Consider the following 27,384-nt stretch of genomic DNA (forward strand, 5'->3'; position numbering starts at 1 on the left):
ATGTTGACTGGGGCTTTAACAGCCCTCCTGATGCCAATCTCAGCCGAAAACTCGATATTTCCACTTGGAACAAGAAACACCAGCAGAGGGCTGGGGAGAGAAGGGCCATGTACCAGGAGTGCCCCCTGCAGGTCTCATTGGGTTGCACCAGAACAGAGGAAGGCGGCACAGGGTGGGTGGAGCTCTCAGGAGATGCCTGGGATGGTGAGGATCATGACCCGGAGGAGGAGGAAGAGGAAGCAAGAATTTACTGAGTATTTACAATGTGCCAGGCATTGCCTCACATAATCCTCATGACAACCCCAAGGGATGGATAACATTGTTGTTTTCATATCTTAGGTGAAGGAACTGTTCAGAGAGGTGAAGCAACTTGCTCAAAGTCACCCAGTTGGTAGTGGACAGCTTTGGGATTGAACCCAGTCACTGCCTCCAGAGAGTATATTATTTAGTACCATCTTCCCCATCTTGCCAGTTCACTCCAGGAACTTTTATCCTCTGGTGTCCATTTCTATCTCTTCCTGCTCTTCTTGTTGAAATCTGGAGAATAGCCCGGCTGGCATGGCTCAGTGATTGAACGTTAACCTATGAACCAGGAGGTCACGGTTTGATTCCTGGTCAGGGCACATGCCCAGGTTATGGGCTTGGTCCCCTGTGCGGGGCATGCAGGAGGCAGCCAATCAATGATTCTCTCTCATCATTGATGTTTCTATCTCTCCCTGTCCCTTCCTCTCTGAAATCAATTAAAAAAATATTTTTTTTAAAAAAAGGAATCTGGAGAACAGATTAATAATAATATAATAACAACACCCAGTGTTTGTATAACACTCTCTGCTTTTAATTATTTCCCTGGAGAAAATGAACATTGAGGTATTTCAATTTCTCCAAAATCTTTCCTTGTTTTAATCAGTATTCCTACAGCAATTTCTATACAGTTATGATCAACTTATAAGAATTTTCTATGTAAGTGTGTGCCTACAGGCACATTTACATATATAAAATAGTAACCAATTATATTGATATGCCACCAATATTATTGAGGCAGTGTAACTTTGTGAGAATAGCACGGGAGGGGGTGGCACAGGTGTGTGTTTGACTGTCATCTCTGCCGTTATCCAAACTCTGTGACATGTGGTAAATCATTCACCTTTTCTCAGTTTTACTTTTTCGTTTTTCATTTAAAAATGAAGCAAATAGCCAAAACCGGTTTGGCTCAGTGGATAGAGCGTCGGCCTGCGGACTGAAAGGTCCCAGGTTCGATTCCGGTCAAGGGCATGTACCTGGGTTGCGGGCACATCCCCAGTAGGAGATGTGCAGGAGGCAGCTGATCGATGTTTCTCTCTCATCGATGTTTCTAACTCTCTCCCTTCCTCTCTGTAAAAACTCAATAAAATACATATAAAAAAATAAAAAAAATGAAGCAAATGATACTTACCTCATTGGGTATCTCACAGGGTTCTTAAATGAGGGTATGTATCTACTTCAAGCTGATGCTCAACAAGTGATTAGCAGTAGTGTTAGTACAATGCATGGACGCATCTATCTCCCCCTGGGGCCAGGAGCTGTCCTACGTAGAGACGTTAATTTCTGTAACCAACCCCACCTAGCACAGTTCTTGGCACTTGGACTCCATAAACGTTTGCTGAATGAGTAGTTAGTAAGCCCTAACCTAGCCGTTTTTCGCGGTTGGACATCTGAATTGTTTCTAGACTTTCTAACAGAATTAACTTCAAAGGCCTGTGTATCTATTGCCTCATTCGGTCTGCACACCTGTGAAGCAGGGGAAAGGCCCACACCCTGTGAGAGATGGAACAGCTGTGGCTCGGGAAGGGTGGGGACTCCTATGGGCCACATCACAACTTAGTAACATGGGTTAGAGCCCCTGGCCCAGCTCCCCTTCCTTGGGGGAGCTCTTTCCCTCTCGCTCTCTCTTTCTGGATCACGGGGGCCCTCTCCAGAAATAGACTGTGATGCTCGGCCTGACCTGAGAGCAGCAGGAGGCCCCTTGGAAGTGATGAGCTGCCGGCTCCCACACGGCCCTTTGAGTCCCCAGGAAATCAAACACCTTATTCCCAAACGCGTCAGGGCCTGCGTTTTCCCAGAGCAAGGATCTTCCCAGGAAAGAGCAAGCACGCAGCTTTTTCCTTTTTCTTTCTTTTTCTTTCCTGAGGGGGTGAGAAGGCAAAGCTCTGAGCTGTCCAAGAGGAGGGACTTGGGCTAAAAATAACCACGGCGTGTGGCTCAGCCTCTAGTGGTACCCAGGACTGGGGAGGGAAGGGGGATGCTCTAGAGCTGTCGCCAGACTGGTTGCTGTGGAAACAGGAGAGGAGCAGGGGAGCCTGGGAAGTGGGTATGACACAGATAGCAAGTCCTAGTCAGAGCTGCCGCTACATTTAGGAGAAACAGCGTGTCCTCGGTGGCTCCCACCCTCCAAGGGGACGGGTGTGGGGCCGTGTCAGGGGCATGGACACTCCCCTCCAGGGGTCTTTGCTGCCCGCTGCTCTCCTCTCCACGGACTGTGAGTTGAGTTGCAGGGAGGGGAGGGGGGTGGGCCCCTATTTCCATGGCAAGTGGGGGTTTGGGGAGAGCTGATTCCTGAGGGAGTTTTTCACCAGATCTCCTTCCAAAATATAAGCCTCCTTGCTGGCGAGCACTTCCTAGGGGAAGAAAGCAAGATCCAGGAAGATGTGGAAAGGGGTCAGGGTATGCACGAAAACTAAAAGGCAGTAGGCTGGAGGAACAAGACTCTGGAGAGAAGGTACAGAAACCAGGTCTAAACCAGAGCACCTGGGATAGAGGGGATAATTCCACACCTGTCCTTCCCCACTGAGAATGCAGCCCACTCGGGACAGCAGGAAAGGGGACCCCATCAAAGGAGGGCTCACCTAGATCCCTGGGCAAAGGGAGTGAGAGTTCTGGGGGGATCACTCTGGGGCTCCTTCCCCGCCCCTGGGCTGAGAGGTCAGTCCCAGCAGGCCAGCTGGGGGTCAGATTACCTGAGAGAACACCTGGCCGTCCCCCTGAAGCTGGAATGAGTGGGGCTCCCGTACTTGTCTGTATGCGCTGGGGTCTGTGAGCCGCCAGGGCTTAGAGACCACTTCCTGCGGGCATCCTGGGCTGAGGGATGGGAAGGGAAGCCCATTGTTGGGGGAGGGGAAGACCCTGATCTGCCATTGCATTGGGGCTCCTAGACCCTGTGTCCCCTGACTCCTCCTGGAAAATAAAATTGGGGTTTCCTAAGCTCTAAGACACCTTGTGTTGGTTGCTCCTCTTGTGCCAACACACACACACACACACACACACACACACACACACACACACGGCCTCCAGAGGTCTAGCTGCAGAGTACCTCACTCCAGACCTTAAACTCCGGAGCGCTGGGTTTGGGGTTACATAGCCAGGCTGTTTCTCCTCGGGCCTGGGCGAGCATGCAGGCACCTGTGATCCTCATGCCACACTCCTCCCTCCAAACCCACCCCTGCAGCTCAGGTTTCCTTGAAGTGGGGGCAAAGGATGATCCCAGGAAGAAAGGCCGATGGAGAAGTCTCCAATCCTCATTCTAAGCCTTTCCTTGTGTGGTTCACATCTCCTAGGGGCCCTGGGGGCCTGGGGGAGGGCCCCAGACCTCTCTCTCAGGGCAGATTACAGCTCAGAGAGCTCCTTCCAGAGCAAGAATTTGAGGCAAAGTCAGGTGGAATGTGAGCTTTGGAGGATGGGGTGGGTGCAGGGATGTCTGTGAGGACAGTCAGTGGGAGGTAGGGTGTTGTGGGAAAGAACTGGAGGGGAGGGGGAGTAAATGTGGGTGCTCAGTGTTCACTGGCCCTGATTTGTGACATCTCACGGAGAACAGGAGGGCAGAGGGAGGCAAGCCTAACTCCGGGTGAGCTTGGCGCTCCCTCTGCCCCAGCGTCTGTGCGACGGCATGTCCTTGGCCCATTCCAGGCTGTCCCCGCTGTGGAAAGAACCCGGGAAAACGGTTATTCTACAGTAGCAACAGGCATGGTCAGTGCTCAGGGAGGTTTCCAGCGGGGATTTCCTGGTGTGGGGGTTTTCAACCCTTGCCCTGGAGACTGTCCCCTCCTCTCGGCCACTTCCCTTTCTCCTTTGTAAGCTTGTTGAGGATAAGATGTGGGTGGGGGTGGAGCGCGTGAGTGAGGTCCAGGGAGGCAGGACTGGCAGGACTTCCTGTGTCCGTCTTCAGGTGAACTTCAGAAGACCTGGGTATGGTTAGACCGTCAGGGTGAATTGTGGGGACAGAGGTTAGGGCACTGGCCTGACAGCAGCTAGGGAGGGGGTGCAGCAGAGCAGCGGTTTCCAACCCAGATGCCAGGGCACGCCGCAGTCTTAAGATGCAACATTCAACTATGTACTCAGGAGCACTGACCTCTTTTCCCTTAGATTGTCCAATTAAAAAATTACCACAGCCAACCCAACAATAGCCGTCCGGTGTGAATGAGTCAAAACTATACCTATTTTTCTGTCAGAAAAAGTTCCGCAGAATTTTGGTAATTAGCTTCTGTGTGCCACGGGATGAAAAAGGTTGACAATCGCTGCTGGAGAGGAAGATTAACTGCCCAAGGAGCCAAGGCAGCCACGGGCTAATGATACCAGGAGTCTGCTCCCCTGCCTGGGCCTTTCGCCCTGGGAGGCCCTGGAGGGCTGCACACCCTGGTCAGAGGTGGAGGGCCACGATCTCTGCACCGCCTCCCCCTGGAAATAATCATCACACTTGGATAGTGCCGTCCCATTTGATCCTCATGATTCTGTGAGCTGGGGGAGCAGCGGGGGTTGTATGTATTGTCCCATTCTACTGATGTGGAGACTGAGGCCAAGAAGCAGGAAGGGCCAGGCCAGCGTGGCTCAGTGGTTGAGTGTCAACCTATGAATCAGAAGGTCATGGTTCCAACCAGAAGGTCATGGTCTGTCCCTCCGCCCACCCTCCATCAGGGCACATGCTTGGGTCTCAGGCTCCATCTCCAGTAAGAGGTGTGCAGGAGGCAGCTGATCAATAATTCTCTCTCACCATTGATGTTTCTCTCTCTCTCTCTCTCTCTCTCTCTCTCTCTTCATCTCTGATATCAATAAAAATATATTTTGATATATTTTGGAAGGAGGGAGGGAGGGAAGGAAGGAAGGAAGGGAGGGAGGGAGGGAGGGAGGGAGGGAAATGAGGGGAGGGGAGGGGAATGGAGGGGAGTGGAGGGGAGAAGAGGGGAGGCGAGGGGAGGAAAAGACAGGCAGGAGGGCTTCCCTCTGGGCACCCAGCCCCGGCTGTCGCTGCCCCTCCGTGGCCCGGTTAACTCGGTCCATCTTTAAGTGCCTGCAGGAGCCGCGACGCTACCGAGAGGCGGCGGACCGCGGCGGTGCGGACCCCGGCGGCGCGCGTGGGGGCGCTGACCCCGACCCCGACGCTGCGGGGGCCATGGCGCAGGAGAACGCCGCCTTCTCGCCGGGCCCCGAGGAGCCGCCCCGACGGCGCGGCCGCCAGCGCTACGTGGAGAAGGACGGGCGGTGCAACGTGCAGCAGGGCCACGCGGGCGAGACGTACCGCTACCTGACCGACCTGTTCACCACGCTGGTGGACCTGCAGTGGCGCCTCAGCCTGCTCTTCTTCGTGCTGGCCTACGCGCTCACCTGGCTCTTCTTCGGCGCCATCTGGTGGCTCATCGCCTACGGCCGCGGCGACCTGGAGCACCTGGAGGACGCGGCCTGGACGCCCTGCGTCAACAACCTCAACGGCTTCGTCGCCGCCTTCCTCTTCTCCATCGAGACCGAGACCACCATCGGCTACGGGCACCGCGTCATCACCGACCAGTGCCCCGAGGGCATCGTGCTGCTGCTGCTGCAGGCCATCCTGGGCTCCATGGTGAACGCCTTCATGGTGGGCTGCATGTTCGTCAAGATCTCGCAGCCCAACAAGCGCGCCGCCACGCTCGTCTTCTCGTCGCACGCCGTGGTGTCCCTGCGCGACGGCCGCCTCTGCCTCATGTTCCGCGTGGGCGACCTGCGCTCCTCGCACATCGTGGAGGCCTCCATCCGCGCCAAGCTCATCCGCTCGCGCCAGACGCAGGAGGGCGAGTTCATCCCGCTGCACCAGACCGACCTGAGCGTGGGCTTCGACACGGGCGACGACCGCCTCTTCCTGGTCTCGCCGCTCGTCATCAGCCACGAGATCGACGCCGCCAGCCCCTTCTGGGAGGCGTCGCGCCGCGCCCTCGAGAGGGACGACTTCGAGATCGTGGTGATCCTCGAGGGCATGGTGGAAGCCACGGGTGCGCGGGCAGGCGGCGGGCGGGGCGGGGCGGGGCGGGGCGGGGCCGGGGGGTGGGTTAGACCGAGAGGCTGGTGGGGGGTGAGAATACGGAGAGACAGGGGGACCTCGGTTGGCCAGGGCATGTAAGCAGAGTGACCCCAACGAGAAGCCGGGAGAGCCGGGAGATCCCCGAAGCGACCCTGGCCTGGGCCCTGGCCGAGGGGTCTGCCCTTGGGCTCAGGGAGAGGGCTGTGATCAGTGCTTCTCTGTCCTGCAGCTCCCACGCACCTGACACCTCCGAGTTCATTCAATCTTAACGAGCACCTCTCCAAGGGAACTTGTTATTGTGCTCGTGTTTCAGAGGAGATTGCCCAACGGAAGGTTAAGCAAGTCGTCTGCAGCCACGGGCTATTCAGTGGCCACGCCTGGAACGGGCAGGCATCTGGCCTCGGTGTTTAGAGCTACAGGTTGGAAGGGGGCGGGTCTGAGAGTCTTGCCCAGGCCCCTGGAATTTGGTGGTGAGGGTGTTCCCTGACCTGAGAGGCTGGCCCAGGCTGGCCTTTAACGAGAGGTTGACACCTGGTCTCACTTCTGCCTCAGTTTCCCCATCCATCCAAAGAGTCTCAACTTCCACCGACAAAGGAACTAGGTGCTCTTAGCATTTCTAGTGGCTCCGGGAGGACTGGCAGCGCCCTGTGACGTCAGTGCCCCCAACTCAGGCTGCACAGTGAAGGCCCTGGAGGAAGGCAGGAGAAGGTCAGCGCCCGCAGCGGGGAGGCCCTTCGGGGCTTGAGGTCTCCGAGTGGGAGGCGGCTTCAAGAACTGCAGGTGGATGGCCGAAGGCCCACGTGGTTCCGGCCACTGTTGTCAGAGCTTTTGCACTCTGCCGGCTTCTCCCACAAGCCTCTTCCTGGCCCCTTCAAGCTGATCCTCTACCCACACCCTCTGCCTCGTGTTCCCCTTTTCTTCTTAACCACCCCCGGGGCCCCCTAGCTCTCTCCCTCCCCACTCACCCCACCCCCTTTTCTCGCTATCCCTCCAGCTGTTTTGCCAGCACCTGAGGCCGCCCCTCCCCTACAAGGATGTTCCTGCCCATCCCTCTTCTCCCTGGGCACCCAGCCCCTCCCTCTCTCCGTCTCAGCCCCGTCCCCAGGGTCCCTTCGGCCTCTTCTTCTCCCTCACTGGAAGCTTCCTATCCCCGCCTTCAAGGGAAGGAAGGCTGCCATGACCCTGAGGTGTCTCTGGGTGGGGCTTGCCCTGGTGAGAGCCAGTCTGGTCAGCTGGTGTTCACCCTGCCCCCCTGTTCGGAGGTGCAGGTGGGCTGAGGTGGAAAGGAGAGGCCCCGGGGGAGGAGAACCGCTTGCCCTAGAGGTGTGCCCACCCAAGAGGGAGGACCGGACACAGGCCCAGGGCCAGGAGGGTGGGGTGGAGAAGACAGGGATGGAGCTTGTCTGACTTCTGGAGCGGCAAAACTAGAAAGGATGGTATTATTTTGAGTGTGAGAGTCAGGATCCAAAATGCTTTTGAAAAGCAAGAATAATGAGCCCAAATCCAACAAGATGACATTTAAAAGGAGTAAATATAAAAGTCTACATTTAGACTTTAAAAAAATCACTTATGTAAGCACAGCATGGAAGAGCTCTGGTGAGAAAGAACTGGGGGTTTGAGTTGGCCACAGCAGTGTGATCCAGCTTCCAACGAATTATGTAATCTTGGGCCCTATTGGCTAGACTCGCAGCGGTTCTCAACCTGTGGGTCGCGACCCTTTCACAGGGGTCGCCTAAGACCATCGGAAAACACATATATAATTACATATTGTTTTTGTGATTAATCACTATGCTTTAATTATGTTCAATTTGTAACAATGAAATTGGGGGTCACCACAACATGAGGAACTGTATTAAAGGGTCACGGCATTAGGAAGGTCGAGAACCACTGCTCTAGAGCATCATGGCCAGAAGAGAGCAGTGCGAAGCCCTCTCATGCAAGGATCAGGCCTCAATTGGACTCCTTATCAGAGAGTGCTTAATGGATCCTCCTTGGCCATTCTGGTTTACAGTCAAGAAAGTAAAATTTTGGAAACCCAGGTCACATGAGCACTGGTGACGGGGATGTTCAGGCTGAAGAAGAGAAGATGAGATGGAACCTCTTTCAGATACTTGAAGGGGTGTCATACAGGAGGAATGAAACCAAAGGGTGGCAATCCAGGGAGGCAGATTTTAGCTCAACTATTACATCCATCGCACAAAGGAGCAGGCACCTTGCGAGGTGGTGAGCTCTCGATTCTGGGAGGTAATTGAGTGCAAGCCAGATGCCCACAGTTGGGAATGCTCCAGTGGGAAACCCTATATGGAGAGGGACATTGGACTAGATGATCCCCAAGGTCAATTTTAAGGTTAAGCTTCTCTGATTGGCATCTCCAGTGGAGAGGCAGGGAGAGAGCAAGTTGGAGATGAAGAGGGGCTGGACGAGAGATGAGAGAACTGAACAAGTTCAGGAGTTGGGAAAGGGAGAAAAGTGGGCTGGACCAAAAGGGGGTGGGGCCCTTGGGGAGGGATATGAGGCAAGGTGTTGGGAATCAGGTCATGGAGCGAGAGGCAGGAGAGAGAAGCCTGGGGCTGGGATCCCTCTGACCCATGCCCTTCCCCCCAGGAATGACATGCCAAGCTCGGAGCTCCTACCTGGTGGACGAGGTGCTGTGGGGCCACCGCTTCACATCAGTGCTGACCCTGGAGGACGGCTTCTACGAGGTGGACTATGCCAGCTTCCACCAGACTTTTGAGGTGCCCACACCCTCATGCAGTGCCCGGGAGCTGGCCGAGGCAGAGGCCCGCCTTGATGCCCATCTCTACTGGTCTATACCCAGCCGGCTGGATGAGAGAGTGGAGGAAGAGGGGGCAAGGGAGGGGGCAGGGGAGGAGGCAGAGGGAGAGGCTGGGGCTGACAAGGGGAAGAATGGCTGCCTGCCCCCGCCAGAGAGTGAGTCTAAGGTGTGACCAGCTTTGCAGACCCCTATGGCAGGATCAGACACAGGTACCTAGGGAGCTGGATAGTGGAGGTGGAGGAGTCCGGTGAGGTGCCTGGGAACGTGCTAAGGCTGGAGGGGCCCCTCAGAATCTCGAGTCCAGGATCCAATGTGGAAGGAGGCATCCTGATATCAAGAGAATGGAGGGCAGGGAGCGTGAACTTACCAGCCTCTCGTGTTTGACCTTCACATCTGCTCATGGGTGGATGAATGGACAGAAGGATGGACTTATGTGGATTGGATGGGAAGGTGGAAGCAGACAGGGAGACAGCTAGTGGATAGGTAAGAGGACCGACAGACAGGTGGTGCACTCGGGGCTGCTGCTAACCCACTGAGCATCTTTGTACAAATTCTAAACAGGCACCCTTTTCCTCCAGACTGACACCACCCCAAACCAGGGTGAGTGGCCTGGGGCACAGAACGTGGGCTGGATCTTAGCCCGCACTCACCTCCTCAGCCTGCTTCCCTGTGCCTGGCACACCTGTCTCACAGGATACAGTAGCCCAGCTGACCCAGAGGAGAGAAAACTAGATGGAGGTGGGCAGAGCTGAGGAGGCTGCCCTCCCAGCTCCACCCCTACCCCTGTGGCAGGCTGAATGGGAGGATGAGGGGCCATAGGCGTGGCTCAGCAGGTGTGAATGGCTTTGTCTGTTGCACAGGGAAGCAAAAAGTAGGGAGCTACCAGAGCTGGGGCCCTGGCAAAGGAGTGAAATGTCATAAACACCTTGGCGATGGTGGAGGGCAGAGAGGGGTTCTGAGGAGGAAGAGGGCCAGGGAGAGATTGAGGTGAGCTCACTAGAGCTGGGACACAGGGGCCCTTGGGAAAGCAGAATTAGTGAGAAGGAGTCACTCATACCATTCATAGGGTGCCCTTTGGGCTTAGAACACTGAACTGGGCACATAGGGATGGACAGTCCGAGACCCATTTCCTATCTCGGAATATAGTGCGCCTGGGAAAAACAGAAATACTCCCATGGCATCTGTTTCAAATGGAGAACCTGAGCAGTCTCTGGGCAGGGGTAGAAGGGTTTGGTAATCTGAAAGCTGGGGGTTGAGCAAGGCACGGAGAATGTCTAAGCCAGCCGTGGGCAAACTACGGCCCGCGGGCCGGATCCGGCCAGTTTGAAATGAATAAAACTAAAAAAAAAAGACCGTACCCTTTTATGTAATGATGTTTACTTTGAATTTATATTAGTTCACACAAACACTCCATCCATGCTTTTGTTCCGGCCCTCCGGTCCAGTTTAAGAACCCATTGTGGCCTTCAAGTCAAAAAGTTTGCCCACCCCTGGTCTAAGCCATCAGCTGTAATACTTGAGTGTGCATCAGCGTCACCTGAAGAGCTGTGGAAACTGACTGTGGCCCCACTCCCAGAGCTTCTGACTCAATCGGTCTGAGGTGGAGACCAAACATTTTCATGCCTAACAAGTTCCCAGGTCACGCTGACACGGCTGGAATGCGGACCACAGTTGGAGGGCTCCTGCTCTAAGCGAAGACCTGGAGAGGGAGCACACAAGCTGAGGAGAAGCTGGGGGATCTTGGGGTGGAGACTGAGATATACAGAGTGCAGTCTTGTGTGGGGAGAGGTACCCCGAAACCCAGGCTGATGAGTTTAACTCTGGGCCCAGGAACTCCCCCATCCGTGGAAACAGGGAGTGACAGCTAGAGAGAGTGTTTGGGGAAGATAAGCAGGCATTTCAGATAGGAGGGGGCAGTAGTGGCCCTGAGGGGGTTCCTGGGGAGGTGGTAGGGAGCTGCAGCAGGAAGTGGCAAAGGAGGGAACCCCCTGGGCATTCTTACTTTCCCAGTAGCATCTTCGCTGCAAGCATTTTGGCCGCAAACATTTTCGCCACATACCTGATTGGCTATAAGGCAATTCTGCCATTAAAAAGGAGACTAAAGGGCAGAGAGGATACATAGTGATGGAAAAAATAAAAGACTTTATTGCAAAATACAAGGTATTCGAGTACATTTTAAAAGGGTGTGGCCTCGCGGCAGTACTGCACAGGTCACTGATTTTATTTTGTGGTTGTCTGTAACTACTTGGCTTAGTTCTGTGGGAAATGTGGGTTCCACTCTGCGCCTTCAAAGAGGGACCTTGGCCTCTCTTCCTGCTTCCAAGGTGGTGTCTTTCAAAGTAAGAAACCAACTTTGGGGGCAAATCATCGTTATCTGGAAGAAATGCTAACTATTTTTTAAAATATATTTTTATTGATTTTAGAGAGGAAGGGGGAAGGACAGAGAGAGAAACATCAATGATGAGAGAGAATCATTGATCAGCTGCCTCCTGCACGCCCCTTACTGGGGATTGAACCCACAACTCAGGCAGGTGCTCTTGACTGGAATTGAACCAGAGACCCTTCAGTCCGCAGGCCGACGCTCTATCCACTGAGCCAAACCAGCTAAGGCTGAAATGCTAACTATTATAAGACCAGCATCTGTCTACTCATCACTGAACAGACCACAATGGAAACTAGCTAAGATTTATATGCAATTTAAAAATGGGAGTACTACAAGAACTTTATGAATGGAGAAATGAAACCAGAATGACAACTAGCTTAAATGTATGAAGTCTGCTGAAGGTGATTGGTTTGTCAATGGAAAAATGAAAACAAACAAACAAATACAAAAATACCCCAAACTGTCAAACAGTTTTTTTATCCCTCTCACAGCAAAATTGCCTTCTGGCCAGTTAGTTATACATTGAAAATGTTTCGGGCAAAAATGCTTGCAGCGAAGATGCTACAACGAACACACCAGATACATCCTTGTGGGATTAAATGTGGGAGAGAATGTCAGAGAAGTGAGACGCCCAATATCTGGCTGTGTCTGCGGCCTGCGGTCTGCCCAGCTGGGACGGGAGCCCCCGCAGGGCCATTCCCATTCCACATCCCCCTTCCTGGTTCATCCCAGTCTCCAAGGGCAGCGCCCCCCCCCCCCCCCCCCCGATGGTGAGGGGAGAGCAAGAGCAAGTGGAGAAGCAGAGCTCCCGGGACCTGAGGCTGGCCTCCTGCGAGGAAAGGTGTGCCCCGGCAGGCATGCCTCTGACACTGGCCACACCCCTCTCCTGTCCTTCACTGAAAGTCTCGGGGAACCACAGTCTGCTCCAGTCCAGGCTGGGAGGCCGAGGCCCTGTGCCTCCTGGAAGCAGACATGTGGGTCCCGGGAGTCCATCCCAGTTCGGGTCCGCTCAGAAAGGATGTCTTCGCCGCAGGTCACGGGGCCACCTGAGCCAGCGTCAATCACAGATGAGGTCCTGGAACCCTAGCGTCACCTGAAGAACAAATGAGGGCGTGCAGGATGGGCTGAATTCCATGAGAAAGCTGGAGTCTGTGCGGGAGGCAGGGCTGTCTGTCCACACACACACTCACACGGTAGTTAATCCACTGCAAGTGAATGGGCAGACACTGGGGCGGGATGGGCGGCACTGAGACCACCATACCTGTCCTCGCCACTCGGCACCGCCGGGTACAGTGCAAGGAGTCGGGAGACCTCGGTCTAGTCCCGACACTGTCACTGATGAGCTCTATAACTCTGGGTAAGTCACATCCCTTCTCTGGGCCTCAGTTTCCCCACCTGGAAGAACAGCACTTAGCAAACCAGTAATGCTCAATAAATGTTTAAATAACTGAAATGAGAGACTGAAAGAAAATTATATACATATGTAATGATTTAAAAAAAAGAAAGAGTAGACTGTGCCCTTACGGTGCAGTGTAGCAAGAATCCTAAGATTAAAGATCCCTTAGGCAGAGGGTAAGGCCTGGGGTGTCTGCAGGCTATGGGGCGGGTTTGTGCAGGGGCTATGGATACACAGGCCTGCCCTGGCTGCTGTGTACCCACCGCCCAAGCAGGCTGTGTTCTCGGGCTGCTGCTTCTTTTTTTTATTGATTTCTGAGAGGAAGGGAGAGGGAGAGATAGAAACAATGATGGGAGAGAATCATTGACCGGCTGCCTCCTGCACAACCCACACTGGGGGCTGAGCCCACAACCAGGGCAAGTGCCCTGACCGGGAATCGAACCGACCTCCTGGTTCATAGGTTGACGCTCAACCAGAGCCGTGCCCGCTGGGCCTGGGGCTTCTATTCTGTTGCTGTCAGACAGAATAATGAAGATCCCAGGAAACGTGCTGAGGCCCCAGGGCCCGTGGGAGGAATCAGGTCCAGGACCAGCGGGACCAGCGGGACCAGCAGAATGAGAGTGCAGGTGCTGCCGGGAGCTCAGACGGGGCACTGGCCCCTACAACCGAGGAGAAGCTGGGAGCGGGGGCCCCATCCCCTCTCTGTGCTTCCCTCCCTGAGTAGGAGTCCCAGGAGGAATTGGCAGCAGATGGGACCCAGGTGTCCCTTCCTGGGTGGGCGGCACAGCCTACGGAGGCCAGATGGTGTCTGTGGTGGGAAGAGAGACCTGGGTCACCCAGAATAGGCTGTCAGCCCCCGGCAACCTCCCTGCCACCCCCAGCCTCTTACAGCGCGATGCAGGGAAGACACGCCACGCCTGGATTTTATAAAACCAGTTTATTCACATCTTAGAAAAACTAACCAGGATGGGGAAGGCCTCCCTGCAGGCTGGGTGTGAGATACGGAACACGAAGCCAGAGGGAGGAATCGGGAGGCAGGAGTGGGGAGTGGAGGCCAGGCCCCCCACTGTGAGTGGGGGTAGGTCCAATAAATAAAAGAGCAAACAGAGGGAGAGGGTATCCGGGCAACCAGAGGTGGGCTTGGAGCTGGGCTGGAAGACAGTCAACACCTGTGAGACCTGCAGAGAAAGTGTGGAGTGGGCTAAGGAGGGCCCTGGGGGGGCTCCCTCCCAGCCCTCACCCCGTGAATTGACAGGGTCAGGCAAGGAGCAAGCAGCTCCTAACAGGGCTTGAGAAGGCAAGGCCGGGCTTCTTTCCCTCACCTGGGCCGGGGCAAGGGCTCATCGTTTTCGCAGCCTCTTCATGAAGCAGCAGGTGATGGTGCTAAGGATGGCGGCGCCGGTGACTAGGGCAACGGCTGCCCCCACCAGCAGGGGCATGAGCAGGGTGTCCCGGGCTGGGTGAGAGAGAATGGCTCAGCCTGGGGTGCCGCTGCCCCCCACGCACTGTCTCCCTGAAGTCCCAGCGCCTTCTTTATCAAGCTGTCTGCACCTCCTCCCCAATCACAGCCAGCCCTCCCAGCCCACCCCCTGCCCTCTCTGCACTCAGCAACCTCCACCACCGTGGACTCTGGGCAGATGGGCCCTGGGGGCAGAGAGCTGGATTTTCAGGGCTCTCCGTGTGAGGTGATGTGGGGAGAAGAGGGGAGAGTGGTAGGAGGGTCAGATGGAAAGGGAGGAATGAGAGCGTGGGGCTGGAGGGAGGTGAGGAGTCAGGAGGTGGAGAGGGAGGCACTCACCATGCAGGTAGGGGTAGACTGTGACAGGCCCCGATCGGGCACTGCCCACCTGGTACCAGCTGTAGTCGGCATGCTGCACCCAGGCGCTGGGGGTGCAGTGGTATATGCCTTCGTCCTCGGGCCCCAAGCTGTGCAGTCTCAGCCGATGGCTCCGGGGCCCCACCAGCTCCACACTCACAGGGCCTCCTCCGGGTCGGACCCCCAGCTTTGCCACACCATCCTGGCCCATGCCACCCACCAGCTGGGCAGGGGCGGAGCTCAGCTCCGGGTCCTCGGGTCGCTCCACCCACCAGCTGGTGGCCAGCCGCAGCCCTGCCGGGCCACCGCGCACAGAGATGTTGCAGAGCAGGGAGGCCGTCTCCCCGCGGTACACCGCGCCTCCTGCCAGCCACGCCACCGCCTCCAGCACCACGCCTACACAACAGAGACCACGGCAGCAGAGGGTCAAGGGTCGGGGGCATGCGGCCAGGACCGCTGTCCAAGCAACACCCCAGGGAATTCAAGGTGTCCCCACAATCTTACAAGAGGAGTGTGAGACTAGGGCCAGGAGGCAGCTGAGGAAGGGAGAGAGGCCTGGGAACAGAAGGAAAAGGGATCTACAAGCCCAGCTCGCCCCTCTTACCTTCCTCCCGCACGTGCACAGGGAGGGGCCGGGAGCGGGCACTGGCTGCTTCACGAAGCCGGACCCCAGACCCTCGGACATAGGCCTTGGCGAGGCAGCGGTAGGTGCCCGAGTCGCCAGGCTGGGCAGCCTCCATCCGTAGCCGGTAGGTTCTGGATGCCACCTTCTCCATGGCAATGTGCCGGCCCTCGTAGCCAGAGCCCAGGCTGCCCACGCCCTCTGTGTCCAGCTGGGCCACCAGGCGGCCAGGCCCAGGTGCCCCTGCAGGCGCCATCTCCCAGCCCACAGAGTATGTCGCATGATGGCCTGGTGGGGGCAGCGCCCCGGACACGTTGCACAGCAGTTCCAAGGGCTCCCCGGGGCCAATCCGACGTTCACCAGGCCCCACCGCCACGGCGAGCTGGCTGGCTGAAACACAGGAGGGGGAAGAGGCGTCACGGAGGCCGGGGGGGCACAGGGCACCTGCCTCACCAGCTGTCGTTCCCTTCGAGGCCACCCATCTGACCCTCCCGGAGTATGACATCTCCCCGCCCAGGGGCCTGACTCACCCCTCAGCCAGAGCCATCTCCCCGCCCAGGGGCCTGACTCACCCCTCAGCCAGAGCCCTCCTGTCTCCACTCCCACTCCAAGCACAGAAAAGCCCTCCTGGGTACAGAGGGAAGTGATGCTCACAGACTGCTCACTCTAGGGAAGGTGGGCTCCCTGGCCAGGCAAGGGCCATCTAGTGTCCCCAGTGCCCGCGGAGCCAGCCCCCGAGATACTCCGGCTCCCAGCCCCTGCCCTCACACAGGGTCTGCACGTCCACGTGGGCCAGGACCGCCCTCTTCTCCGCGATCTGGGCCCAGCTGCCGTCGGGGTCCTGAATCCACTCGGCGGCCGTGCAGTGGTAGGTGCCGGCGTCCTCGGCCTGGGCGCCCCCCAGCACCATGCGGTACCGCTCAGCCCCCTCCTTGCCCAGCCGCAGCTCCCCCGCGGCCAGCCGCTCGGCATAGGGGGCGCCGGCCTCCACGGCCAGGTCAGGCCGAAGTCCCACCACTTCCTGCAGAGTCGCTCGCCCCACGGGTGCCTCGGGCACCGCTCGGCCGAAGGACACCGCCAGGTGCGTGTGCTTCTGCGTGCTCGTCCGCGCCAGACAGCCCAGAGCCAGCTCCTGCCCCTCGTGCACCGTCAGGCGAGAGGGCGAAGTGGGAGCCTGCCGGCCTCGGGGCCCGAGGGCGGCCGCAGACACCTGCAGCACATCTGGAAGAACTGGAGAGAACAGCGGAGTGAAGGAGGGCTGGGGCTGGCCGCCCTCGTCACTGTTTCCTACCTGCAACCCCTTTAGACTGCGCGCTCCTAGAGGGTGAAGAGTTCATGGTGTCTGGTTTCTTCTGTAGCTCAGGGGTGCCAAGCACAGTGCAGGGCACACAACAGGCGCTCAATAAACACTCGCTGAATATCAGAACCAGCCCGCTGCCCACTCACCCTTATGTTTGGGACTGACCCCTGTGTGAAATACTCAGAGAAGTGGCTCTGTCTTCCTTCTCAGAAGACAAAGAATCTTAAGAGCGCGAAAATGTCACATGGTCTTACTCCTCCTACCCCACTCCTCCAGCTCTGGAATCTAGAAGCGCCAGGAATGGAGTAGAGTCACTCTGACGGGAATGGAGAAGGGATCGGACATTGTAAGGATGCTTCCCCTGTCCCAGGAGGCAGCGCAATAGACAAGGAGCAGTGGACTGGGAGGGCAGCCACTGACAGGTTGGGTGGTTTTGTGCAAGTCACTTAACCTCTTTTTTTAAAAAAAAAATATTTTTAATTGATTTCAGAGAGGAAGGAAGAGGGAGAGAGAGAGACAGAAACATCCATGATGAGCGAGAATCATGGATCGGCTGCCTCCCTCAAGTCCCCCACTGGGGATCGAGCCCACAACCCAGGCACGTGCCCTTGACCAGAATCGAACCTGGGACCTTTCGGTCCGCAGGCCGATGCTCTATCCACTGAGCCAAACCAGCCAGGGCTCACTTAACCTCTTTGGGCCTCAGGCTCCTCAGCTGCAAAGCCTAAGGGGTGATCTGACAAGCTCCTCCCGGCCCTGACTTTCTGCCTTTCTTTCTGCCCCCCCTCCCCCCAGGGCCAGTACCTCTCAGCTCCACCTTGCCGCTGTAGCTGCCCAGGTAGCGGGCGTCCGTGGAGGGCGTGTAGCACTCATACACACCGGCGTCCTGGGGCTGCAGGCGCGCGATGTGGAGCACCGCGGCGTCGTCCCGCACACGCTGCACCTGCACCTCGCCGGCTGCCACCCGGGGCCCGAAGACAGCGTAGGAGAACCGGGTATCCCTGGTACTAACGATGCCCAGTGCAGCCTCTGGGGCCTCAGGCCGGTACAGGAACCACTCGAAGTCCTGCCGGGCGGGGCCCTCATAGCCAGTGACGTTGCAGGGGATAGAGACGGCCGTGCCAGCCACGCGGTACAGCGGCCCCTCAGGGACCAGCACCTCCCGGGCACAGCACCCGGCTCCTGTAGGGGAGAAGAAGGGGAGTTGGGCCGGCCTGGATCCCCAGGTGTCCCCCCACTACCAGCACCATTCTCGGCCCCTGCCCCTGAAAGGAGAGGACGCGAGGGGACAGGTGGTAAGCCGGTGGGCTGTGTTCTGAGGACAGGCAAAGAGGACACCTGGGCCGCAAGGAACTGATGACACAGCCAGGCTTGTCTCAGAGCCCAGAAATGCCCCATTTCTGGAGGCAGAAGCAGAGCGTCTATGAGCAGAATGAACATCTGCCCCGGTTTTAACACTTCCTGATTCCAGCTCCACCTTGATCCCCGCCCCCGGCCCACCCCCCTCACTCTCACCTCTGGGGCTCCTGCTCTGGCCTGGTCAGCAGAGCCTCTAGCCAAGAGATGGTGAGACCACATGTCCCCCTCCTTTGTTTGAGAGGAGCTGGCAAATTGTTGCTCAGAAGGGCTGGTTGGCTCAGCTATGTCACCTGGGCCAGGGGACTCCAGACAATGGAGCCAGTGGCCCAAGCTGGACAGGGCACAGACCCGGTCATTTCTCACCACACAATGCCCGCCCCCCCCACCCCCCTCCAGCTGTGCCATGAGCTCACTGCTTATCCCACCCCACAGGGCTGCAGCTGAGGCTTATGGGGCAAGGGCCAGCTTCTGCCCTGGCCTCTGGGGACAGAAGTTCCCCACCCCCACCCCAGTGCCTGCCAATCTTAGAGGCCGGTCCAGCTGATGCACAATTCCACCCCCCCCCCAACTCCCTAACAAAAGCCTTCATTTGCATATGATATGCATCCATTTATATATGGCTCCCTTTTCATAGAGAGACAGGAAATCCCAGCTGTCCCTTCCCACTTTTCTCTCCTAGGAGAGGCCAAAACATTCTCTTTCTTTTTCTTTTTTGATTTTAGAGAGAAAGGAAGGGGGAGAGAGAATGATAGAGAGAGACAGAGAGAGAGAAACAGCAATTTGTTGTCCCACCTTTTTACGCATTCATTGGTTGAGTCTTGTATGTGCCCTGACCAGGGATAGAACCCATAACCTTGGCTTATCGGGACCACACTCTAACCAACTGAGCTACCCTCCCGCTCTCCCCAGGCCCCACACTGCCCCAGCAGATACTCCTGGGGGCTTGGAGGGCTCAGCTTCCTCCTTCCCTCTCATCCTAGCCCCACTAGGTAAGATCACAGAACCCCAGCAGGTAAGGGGGGCTGGGGCAGACCCATGAGAAAGGTAGGGCAGAAGCCTTGGCCAAGATCCCACTGTCCTTGGATGGTTTCCACCTGTCCCTGCAGAGGAACAAAGCCAGAGAGGAAGATGGGGAGCTCCAGGCAAGCAAGGCCTAAAGGGGCGACCTCACCGACCAGACGGTCCCTCCCAGGGGCATCCCCACAGCTGCTGGCCTGTCCGCAGGGCAGGGGCTGAGTCCGCTGTCAAACTCCGTCTTCCAGCTCCTCCCAAAGCACTCCCCTTGGCTCCCACCGGCGCAGGCTTTTCGCCTCCCCGTGGCTGGGTCACCAGGAGAGCCTGTGGTAGCTCGGAGCTTCGGGAGCAGAGTGGGACCCAGCCCATTCCTGACCCCAGCTCTGTGGCCTGGGCCTGACCCCTCATTTCCCAGGCCTCAGTTTCCACGCTGGGGAGAGCTAACAGCCTCCGCTCTCGCAGTGCGACTCGGGAGGGCCCTGCCTGGGGGTGCTTTACATCAGGGTCCTGGCAAAGAGGGATGAGCTGATACCGTCCCTGGCACCTCCCCTGGCGTCCACCTGTCCTAGCCCCCACCTTCCCTGGCCCCCGGCAGACTCTGCTCAGAAGGGCCCCCTCCCACCTTCCTGGCTCCACGCTGCTGATGCTTGGAGATGCCCATGGGAAAGTCACCCACAGCGTTAGGGAACCAGCCCCCAGCCAGGTCTCTCCCCAGCCAGGTCCCCTTCTCTGGGTTAGCAGAGAGGGAAGAGGGAGCAGAGACTTGCTTTGCAGTCAGACAGACCTGGGTTCAAACCTTAGGCCCAACACTCACTAGATGTGTGTTCTCTGGGCAAGTGACTCCATTTCCCTCATCTTCGAAATGACTGTAAGTGCCTGGCAGGCTCTTTCCTCTCTGCACATCTCAGCGCACCTCCCTGGAGCTCCTCGCCGCTCCCCTCTGCCCACTGGGGAAAATGGGCCAAGTGCTAGGCAACGGGCCCGTGACATCCTCCTGCCTCCCACCCAGGACTCATTCTATTCCCACGGGCCCCGGAGCGGGCAGGAGAGGGAGGCTGCGTGGTGCCACTGTGGAGCTCTGGTCCAGGAAAGGCAGCGGGTGCTGTCAGCCTGTGCCTGGACCGTGGCAGCTCCGAATCCTGGCGGCAAGACTCCCCCCACCCTCACCCCCACCCCCACCCTCACCCTCACCCTCACGGTCACCCCCACACTGCGCTCTTATTTCCAGGGCTTCAGTCTCCTGAACTCTCCCTACAGGCAGTCAGTCTCCCTGTCCTGATGCCATACTCCTCCCGGGATCATCTGCAGGGAGCCCTCAGTTCATGTCATAAACAATCCAGCAGCAGCGGCCCAGAGCACCCCACCACGGACACCCAGCAGACAGAAACGGGGTGCTTGGAGATCCCCGCACCGGTCCCCATGGAGCCTGGCTTCTCCTGAGGCAGGAAGCTGGGACTAACTGCGTGTGTCCGCCAGTGGGAGGCTGCAGAGCCTGTCATCCCCGAGGGGAAGTGGGGCGAAGAGGGACCCTGCCCAGGTTGGAGGTGAGGGAACTACGCCCAACCTCAGGCGATGAAGGGTGCAACCTCGGAGGGCAATTAGGGGAGACCTACTTCAAAGATCATGGGCAGGGCCGGCCCCTGGGCCTCCCGCCAACGAGGGGCAATTATGAAGCCGGGCAGACACTGCCCACGCACAGCGGGCACCCGCCTGGGCCTGGGCAGAATGGGAGGCAGAGAGGAGTCCCAGCTTTTAGGCGCAGCGACCCTAGGGTTCGAGTATCCCGGGAGTCTGGAGGCGCCCCTGACGAAGAAGTGGGATGCAAGGGGCTCCCAGATGTTGGGAAGGCTGCCCGGGCAGGGCGCCAGGCGGCAGGCACCTGCCGAGCGGAGCTGGGGCTGGGGCTGGGGCTGAGGGCAGGGGCCGGGCTTACCCAGCATTAGCAGCAGCAGCGGCAGCAGCGGCGTGGAACCAGGGGCGCCCATCCTGCGCGGCCGGCTCTTGGGAGGCTCCGGGGGGCGGCGTGAGCTCTGGGTGGCCAGGAGCTCGGGGGGCGCATGCCCGGGCTGGGGGCGCAAAGCAGAGCCGCGAAGCGTGGGTGCTCGGAGCGGAGCTGAGCCGAGAGGGCGCAGCCAAGTTCCCTCCTCCCCCCGCCTTCCCCCGCCTGCCCTCCCTCCTCGAAGCCTCGGGAAACCGTTCCCGCCCAGCCCTGCCCCGGCCCCGGCTCCGCCCCCGGCCCGGCCCCAGGCTACCGCCTCCCAGCCCCTCTCCCCCTTCCCTCCCCCCCCCTGCAGTGTCCGGCCTGGTGCCCAGCCCCGCTTGGATCCCTCCTGACCCAGGCTCCCCCCGGACCCCCGATGTTGGACCTCGGCCCTGTTCCGGGCTCCGCGCTAACGTTAGTCCCAGGCCCTACCGGGTGCCTGTGCGGGGCTCCGCGAGCACCAGGGTCCTGAACCTCGACCTCAGCTCCGCCCTGACCCCGACTCTGGCCCCGCCCACTCCGGTCCGGGCCCAGACCACGCCCACCTCGGCAGTGGCCCCGCCCCTCCCAGCCCCGCGGAGACCTTGGCCTGGCTCCACCCCGCCCCCACCCTGCCCCGCCCCCACCCCGCCGGCGCGCGGGCGACCCGAGCTCAGCCGAACCCCCATCCTCCGCGCAGCAGACCCCAGGGCCCTCCGACCCCGCACCTGCCAGCCTTCCCTGGCGAGCTGGGGGCAGGCGCCCTGGGGCTGGTGGGGCGACTGTGCCACGCACTTGAGTCCGGTTCTTGGCTCCGGGCCGCTAGGCCTCGCCGCAAACCCCGCTTTTGGGGACGTGGCGGGACTGGGGGGTTCCGGACGCGAGGGATCTGGGCCGAAGGGCGCTGGAGACGAGTTTGCCAACCCCGGGGTGGCATCAGGAGGGTGGGCGCCTTCACTTCCTGGTGACCCTGGTCTGGTTGCCTAACCTCCTTTTATCCCAGTTTTCTTGTTGGCAAATTGGCACCCACCCCAAAGTGTTTCTGTGACTATTAATTGAAATAACGCACGTAAGGTGCTTGGCCCATAGCAAGGTGGTTTTGAATTATTATTGAAGTTGCTTGCTCAGAGGTTTAATCTAGACTTAAGGGGAGGATGAGCCTGGGGTTTGGGTGAAGGAGTCTTCATTTCCAACGAGGAGAGAGGGGTTCCGCTCGCTGCGCACTGGGAAGGGCGGGGCCTGCCCTGTGGGTGGGAGAATGCCAGAGGCCCCTTTCCTAGGGGGTCTGTCTCCTCCCCAGTAGGAAAGGTGGGGACAGAATGGGAGAAGGAAAGCCAGATCTGCAACGCCAAGGCTGAGGAAGCTCACCTAGCATCTTCTCTCTAAACCCCTCGCTGCCCCCACGCTTCCCCCACCCCCTCTAGTGAAGGAGAAACAAACCCTGAGAGGGGAAGTGGCATTGGCCAGACCAGACCTTCCTAGACTCCCTGTTCCCAAGCCTGGTACAGTGCCTGGCTCAGGAGGTGCTCAGTTGGTGCCACATTCAGAGACAAACCAGAGACACTCTGAGGCAGAATGCTGGAATCCCCCAGGGGGTCTCAGAGGTCCAGCCCCCTCTCCCAAGGCTTCCTGGACAGGCCCAGGGTCCCATTTTCTCCCACGCTGACACAGCCTGGTCTCCCCATTTCACCTAAATTCATGCACAGGCCGGGCTGAGCTCTGTGAAAACCAAAAGACACAGGAAGTGCTGGGAGGAAAACCACTTCCTGTATTCTGGAGTGGAGTGGCTTTACTGCCTTGCTGATGCTTGAGAGATGGCGCCAGCCCTCCTCCTCCTCATGAAACTCAGGGTCCTTGTGACTTGGATTAAATTTAGCTTCAAAATTTAGCTCTAGATTCATCTCTCTATCTCATATCCCTCTGAGAGAGCTAGACAGCCTCCACCCCCTCCCCATAATCAGCAACTACCCTCCACCCCCACCCCCAGGCAGCAGGAGATAGTAGCTCAGACCTGACCAATGATCACAAGGTCTGGACCTCCACAGGCTAAAGATAACATCTTGACCTCCGGTAAGTTTCAGCTCCTGAGCCCTACAGAGGGATGACTCCTTGGCTACTTTCCCATGAAACCAGACAAAGGTTCAGCCGACCTCAGAACTGTCCTTAAAACCTGAAACGATTATTTATTACCCTTCTCTCACCTCTGGTCAACCAGCTCCCAGCACGACACCGAACCCCTAACCCGTGGTGTCTTGTGAGTTTGCCCTATATCATCTGTAACCTACACACCGTCAGGGAGTTTGGGCTTCTGAGTGTTAGCTTCTGATTCTCCTGGGTGGCACCATTCATAGTAAAAATAGCCAATATTTGTCCACTGCAGTTCTCGATGTTTAATGTTTGGCCTTGCTAGCGCCAGGAGGACGGACTGTTCTGTAACACTCATCATAGATTGCATTCACGGGAGGCCTACACCATAAGGCCCTTTGGCTATGTTGACCTAAGGAATGCAGAGAATTTTTTTTAAAAGAAATTGTAGAGAATTTTTATGAGTTTATTTGAGCCAAACTGTGGACTATTGCTGGGAAGTAGAATCTCTATGTATTGAGATAATGCCCGGGAGAATGGCGGTTTTTTACCTAGTTTTATAAATTATCATTAAAGGAGGAGACATAAGTGGGTTACATGAAATCCATTGGTGCTAGATTAGGGAGAAAGTAAAGTGGGGGAAACTCTGGGATTGGATAAGAAAGTAAAATGATAGACACATACTTATTGTACTTAGGGGGTACAGGATAGTTAACAGTCAGCAATTAACAAGGTAACAATAACAATGAGGGAATTTGTGGTTTTGCCCTGGTGCATTGGTTGTGTCCTGATGCAAGTTCCCCAGACATTCCAAAGGTATGTTATCATAGATGCAAGAAGACAATAGCCTCAGTTAAGTTCAAAGTTGATCTTTGTCAAGGAAGCTACAGGCCTAGGAAGGAACTACCCACCTTGACCCACAGTTAGCTAGGAATTGTTATGCCCAGACCATCCTACGTGGTTACTCTTGGTCCCTGAGTTTGTCGGGCCTGCCATGCTGGCCTCCCCTGAGCTTGTCAGGTTTAGTACGTGGCTTCTTTTTTTTCATCACAGATATTATTTCTAGTCTTTATAGCATATTCACCAGTTGGTGTCATCTAACAGATAAGAAGCCGGAGGATCAGAGAGGTTAAGCATTTTGCCCAAGGCCACACAGCTTCTAAGTGACCAAGGTATTGTAGCTGACGCCCATGTTCTGCTGCCTGCCACCACAAAAAACAAACTCGTGAGACAAATACTGGTGACAAAGGAACATGGTTTCATTCAAGTGCTGGTCACCTGAGGGAATGGGGGACGCTTGTCACAAAGCCCATCTCCCCACCTCAGTGAAGGCAGAGGTTTTTATAAGGAGGAAGAAGCAAAATCGAACAACAAAATCAAGGAGAGGGGGTTGAAAAGTTCTCAGCACAGTCCATCCCGATAAAGATCTAGAAACTGGTCAAGGGAGGTCTGGCATGCGTCATCCTGGCTCTTGGTCAACCTGGTTCTATGTTTGAAGGTCAACAACTCTCCCGGAAGTGGGGTGACTGAAGGTCAGAGTCTGTATCTTCTGCAGTTAGTTCCTAGGATTCTTATACAAACACTAGAGGCCCGGTGCATGAATTCGTGCATGGGTGGGGTCCAGCAGGCTGGACCCAATCAGGTGGGGGAGGGGGGACGATTGGGGGCGGGGCTGGCCAAGGGAGGGGCCGCAGGCAAACTCCCAGTCAAACTCCTGAACTCCGGGTCAGGGGACCATTTGCATATTAGCCTTTTATTACAGAGGATGCTGTTTATCTACAAGCGACATATCGGTCCAAGTCAGCATTTACAGAAACAATGTCAAAAGAATGGTGGGGCGGGTTACAACCCCCACTGCTACAGTATGAGGAGCTCAGAGGGACATGTCCCCAAAGCCCCACACTTCCACACCCCATTTTCTCCACCCTATAAACTCCCTCATTTCACAACTACTGCCGGGGACAGGCCTCATACTGGCCGCTGGAGATGCGTGGTAAACAAGTCCAGCATGGTCCCTGCGCTCAGGGAACATACAGTCGTACCAGGGAGACATCCCACACTAAGTAATAACCAGCACTCAAGGAGGGCACACTCAGGAGCTGAGGGCGAGGAGGTATTGAGGGCAAGCCTGGTGTCTCCAGTCGGGGTGAATGAAACCCAGCAGGGAATGCAGCTTTTTCCAGTTGCTCCTCCCAGACTGTGAGTTCCAGAGGCCGCCAGCAGGGGGAGCCCGCGGCCCAGGCCTGACTGCCCCTCCGCTGCTTATGTAACTTGGAAAACTGGGGGCGGAGAGCAAGCCCCAGGCAGGCGGCTTGTCACACACACTGACAGGCGCAAGGCCTCGGGATAACACAAAGGAGCTTGGTAACAGAAAGATGTCGCCTACACAGAGCAACGCACAGACACACACACACGGGACACCCACATGCAGCCAGGGAGGGGTGTGTGGTGTAGACTGCAGAGCCCTCCCCGTCTGGCCCGTAAAAAACCCACACAGCTCACCCAGCATCTTGCTGATGCCTGTGGCGGGGTGAGCGAGAGTGTGGCAGACTCGCCCTGAGGCTCAGGCCAGCCTGTGTTCCCATGAACATGTGTTCATTTCCCCACAAGATGACATACGTAGAGGGCACCCAGGTGGCAATGAAGTGTCCTGAGTATTATTAAAGATAATTAAGACCCATGCTCTGCCCTAGCTGGTTTGGCTCAGTGGATAGGGCGTCGGCCCTCAGACTGAAGGGTCCCAGGTTTGATTCCGGTCAAAAGTATGTACCTTGGTTGCAGGCCCCTGATCCGGGCGTGTGCGGGAGGCAACCCATCCATGTGTCTCTCTCACATCAATGCTTCTCTCTCCGTGTCTCTCCCAGTCCCTTCCACTCTTTCTAACAATGAATGGAAAAATATCCTTGGGTGAAGATTAACAACAACAACAACAAATAAATAACATACTTCTTTTAAAAAGACCCACGCCCTGCTCTAAGGGAGTTCATTATCTGGCTGAGATGTCACAACCCAGAGACATGGCCCTCAGAGAGGCACATTCAAAGACAGGCCCATTAACATACTCTCACCCGTGCCAGGCACATAGCATGATCTCATTTAATCCTCACCAGCACCTGCTGAGGTCCGTGCTGTTATTATTCGCGGGAGAAAGCCGGGGGGTGCAGAAGTTCAGGACTGTGTGGTCCTGGCATGGTCTGAGTGTGGAGGAGCCTGTGTTCTAGCCCATCTTACACGGCTTCCTAAGGGCTGACATGGAGCCTGCACACACAGGCACACGCCTTGCTGTTGACAGACCTCGCCTTACAGACAGTGGCAAGCACATCAAAGAAACAGGCCCCCCCACCCCACCCCCACACACATTAGGCAAATAGAAATGCCACGAACACACACATAGCACGCAGCTCTCTTCCTTTTAAACCCCAGCTCGGTGGGAGCTAAGGATCCCACACAAGAATGTCCTATGATTTGTTTCTGTTTAGAAAGCCTTGACGCATACTGCCAGGATGAGCTATATTTTCCCACCCTCCCTCCCAAAAGGAGACATTCTCTCTGCTGACTTGTTGCAAGGCTCAAGCCGAGATAGAGGTAGAACAAAAACCTGCCTTCACCCTGACAACCAACTCACACAGCGATGCACCCAGACAGCTGCATACTTGGGGCCCTGGGTGCACACCAAGATACATGCACAGACATCATAAACCCAAACACACTCCGAGGACTACAGAGCCATCTCGCCCCCCCCCCCCGCCTCCGCCGCGCCGCCACCCCCCCCCCCACACACACACACTGAACCTAGCCAGGCACCTGTACCCTCGTGTGGGTGTGGGTGTGGGTGTGGGTGTGGGTGTGGGTGTGGGTGTGGGTGTGTGCTCCCTGAGCCTCCTCTTACCCTGGCTAAGCCCACACTCCTTCCCAAGGTCTCAAACCCCTTGCCCAGGTGTGGCACGTCTATTAAAGAATAGAGGAGCCACCATGCCATTGCTGGCCTTGGCTCAACCTGGCCCTGACTCCCAGGAGGCCCTGCCATTTCTATGCCCAGGATTAGTGGCAGCTGCCGCTCACCCCAGAATGCTGTGGAGGGACCCCTGTGAGCTGGAACTCCTCCACTGACAAGTCCCTTGTTCCTCAATCTCAGGGCTGGGCGTCTGGGCTCCACTCCATCCCTCTCCTCCATCTCCAGCAGCTGATAGGGAGCTGATGGCGCAGAGGTGCTGGGGGGTGGCATGGGCAGAGGCAACTCCCACCGTGTGATATCACGTCTTCCACAACCAGGGAGCCTGGGATGGGGACAGGGACCCACGGAGGACAGAGACGGCCGTGGTTTGGTAGACAGAGGTTTTCGGGCTGGAGGCGGTTAGTGCCAGGTGGCTGCCTCC

General features: G+C 57.0%; 2 protein-coding genes across 3 annotated transcripts; one reads left to right on the plus strand and one right to left on the minus strand.

Annotated features, from left to right (window-relative positions):
* Positions 1-1,663: 1,663 nt before the first annotated feature.
* On the plus strand, positions 1,664-10,353 carry KCNJ9 (potassium inwardly rectifying channel subfamily J member 9). Its single transcript, XM_059673408.1, has 3 exons — positions 1,664-2,515; positions 5,315-6,269; positions 8,903-10,353. Exons 2-3 carry the CDS (start codon positions 5,420-5,422, stop codon positions 9,244-9,246), a joined length of 1,194 nt encoding a protein of 397 aa, XP_059529391.1. The 5' UTR covers positions 1,664-2,515; positions 5,315-5,419; the 3' UTR covers positions 9,247-10,353.
* A 3,421-nt stretch (positions 10,354-13,774) lies between these two features.
* IGSF8 (immunoglobulin superfamily member 8) lies at positions 13,775-21,469 on the minus strand. Of its 2 annotated transcripts, none has more exons than XM_059675555.1 (8): positions 21,377-21,469; positions 20,897-21,029; positions 17,395-17,772; positions 16,059-16,520; positions 15,273-15,680; positions 14,651-15,064; positions 14,175-14,308; positions 13,775-14,030 (listed from the first exon to the last, which is right to left on the minus strand). In XM_059675555.1, exons 2-7 carry the CDS (start codon positions 20,946-20,948, stop codon positions 14,193-14,195), a joined length of 1,830 nt encoding a protein of 609 aa, XP_059531538.1. In that variant the 5' UTR covers positions 20,949-21,029; positions 21,377-21,469; the 3' UTR covers positions 13,775-14,030; positions 14,175-14,192. The 2 variants fall into 2 exon arrangements, with proteins under 2 accessions (XP_059531538.1, XP_059531539.1); XM_059675556.1 differs by lacking the exon at positions 21,377-21,469 and adding an exon at positions 21,330-21,348.
* Between the last annotated feature and the right edge of the window lie 5,915 nt (positions 21,470-27,384).

Source organism: Myotis daubentonii, chromosome 18 (genome assembly GCF_963259705.1).
Source record: "Myotis daubentonii chromosome 18, mMyoDau2.1, whole genome shotgun sequence".
In the NCBI taxonomy this organism is placed as follows: domain Eukaryota; kingdom Metazoa; phylum Chordata; class Mammalia; order Chiroptera; family Vespertilionidae; genus Myotis; species Myotis daubentonii.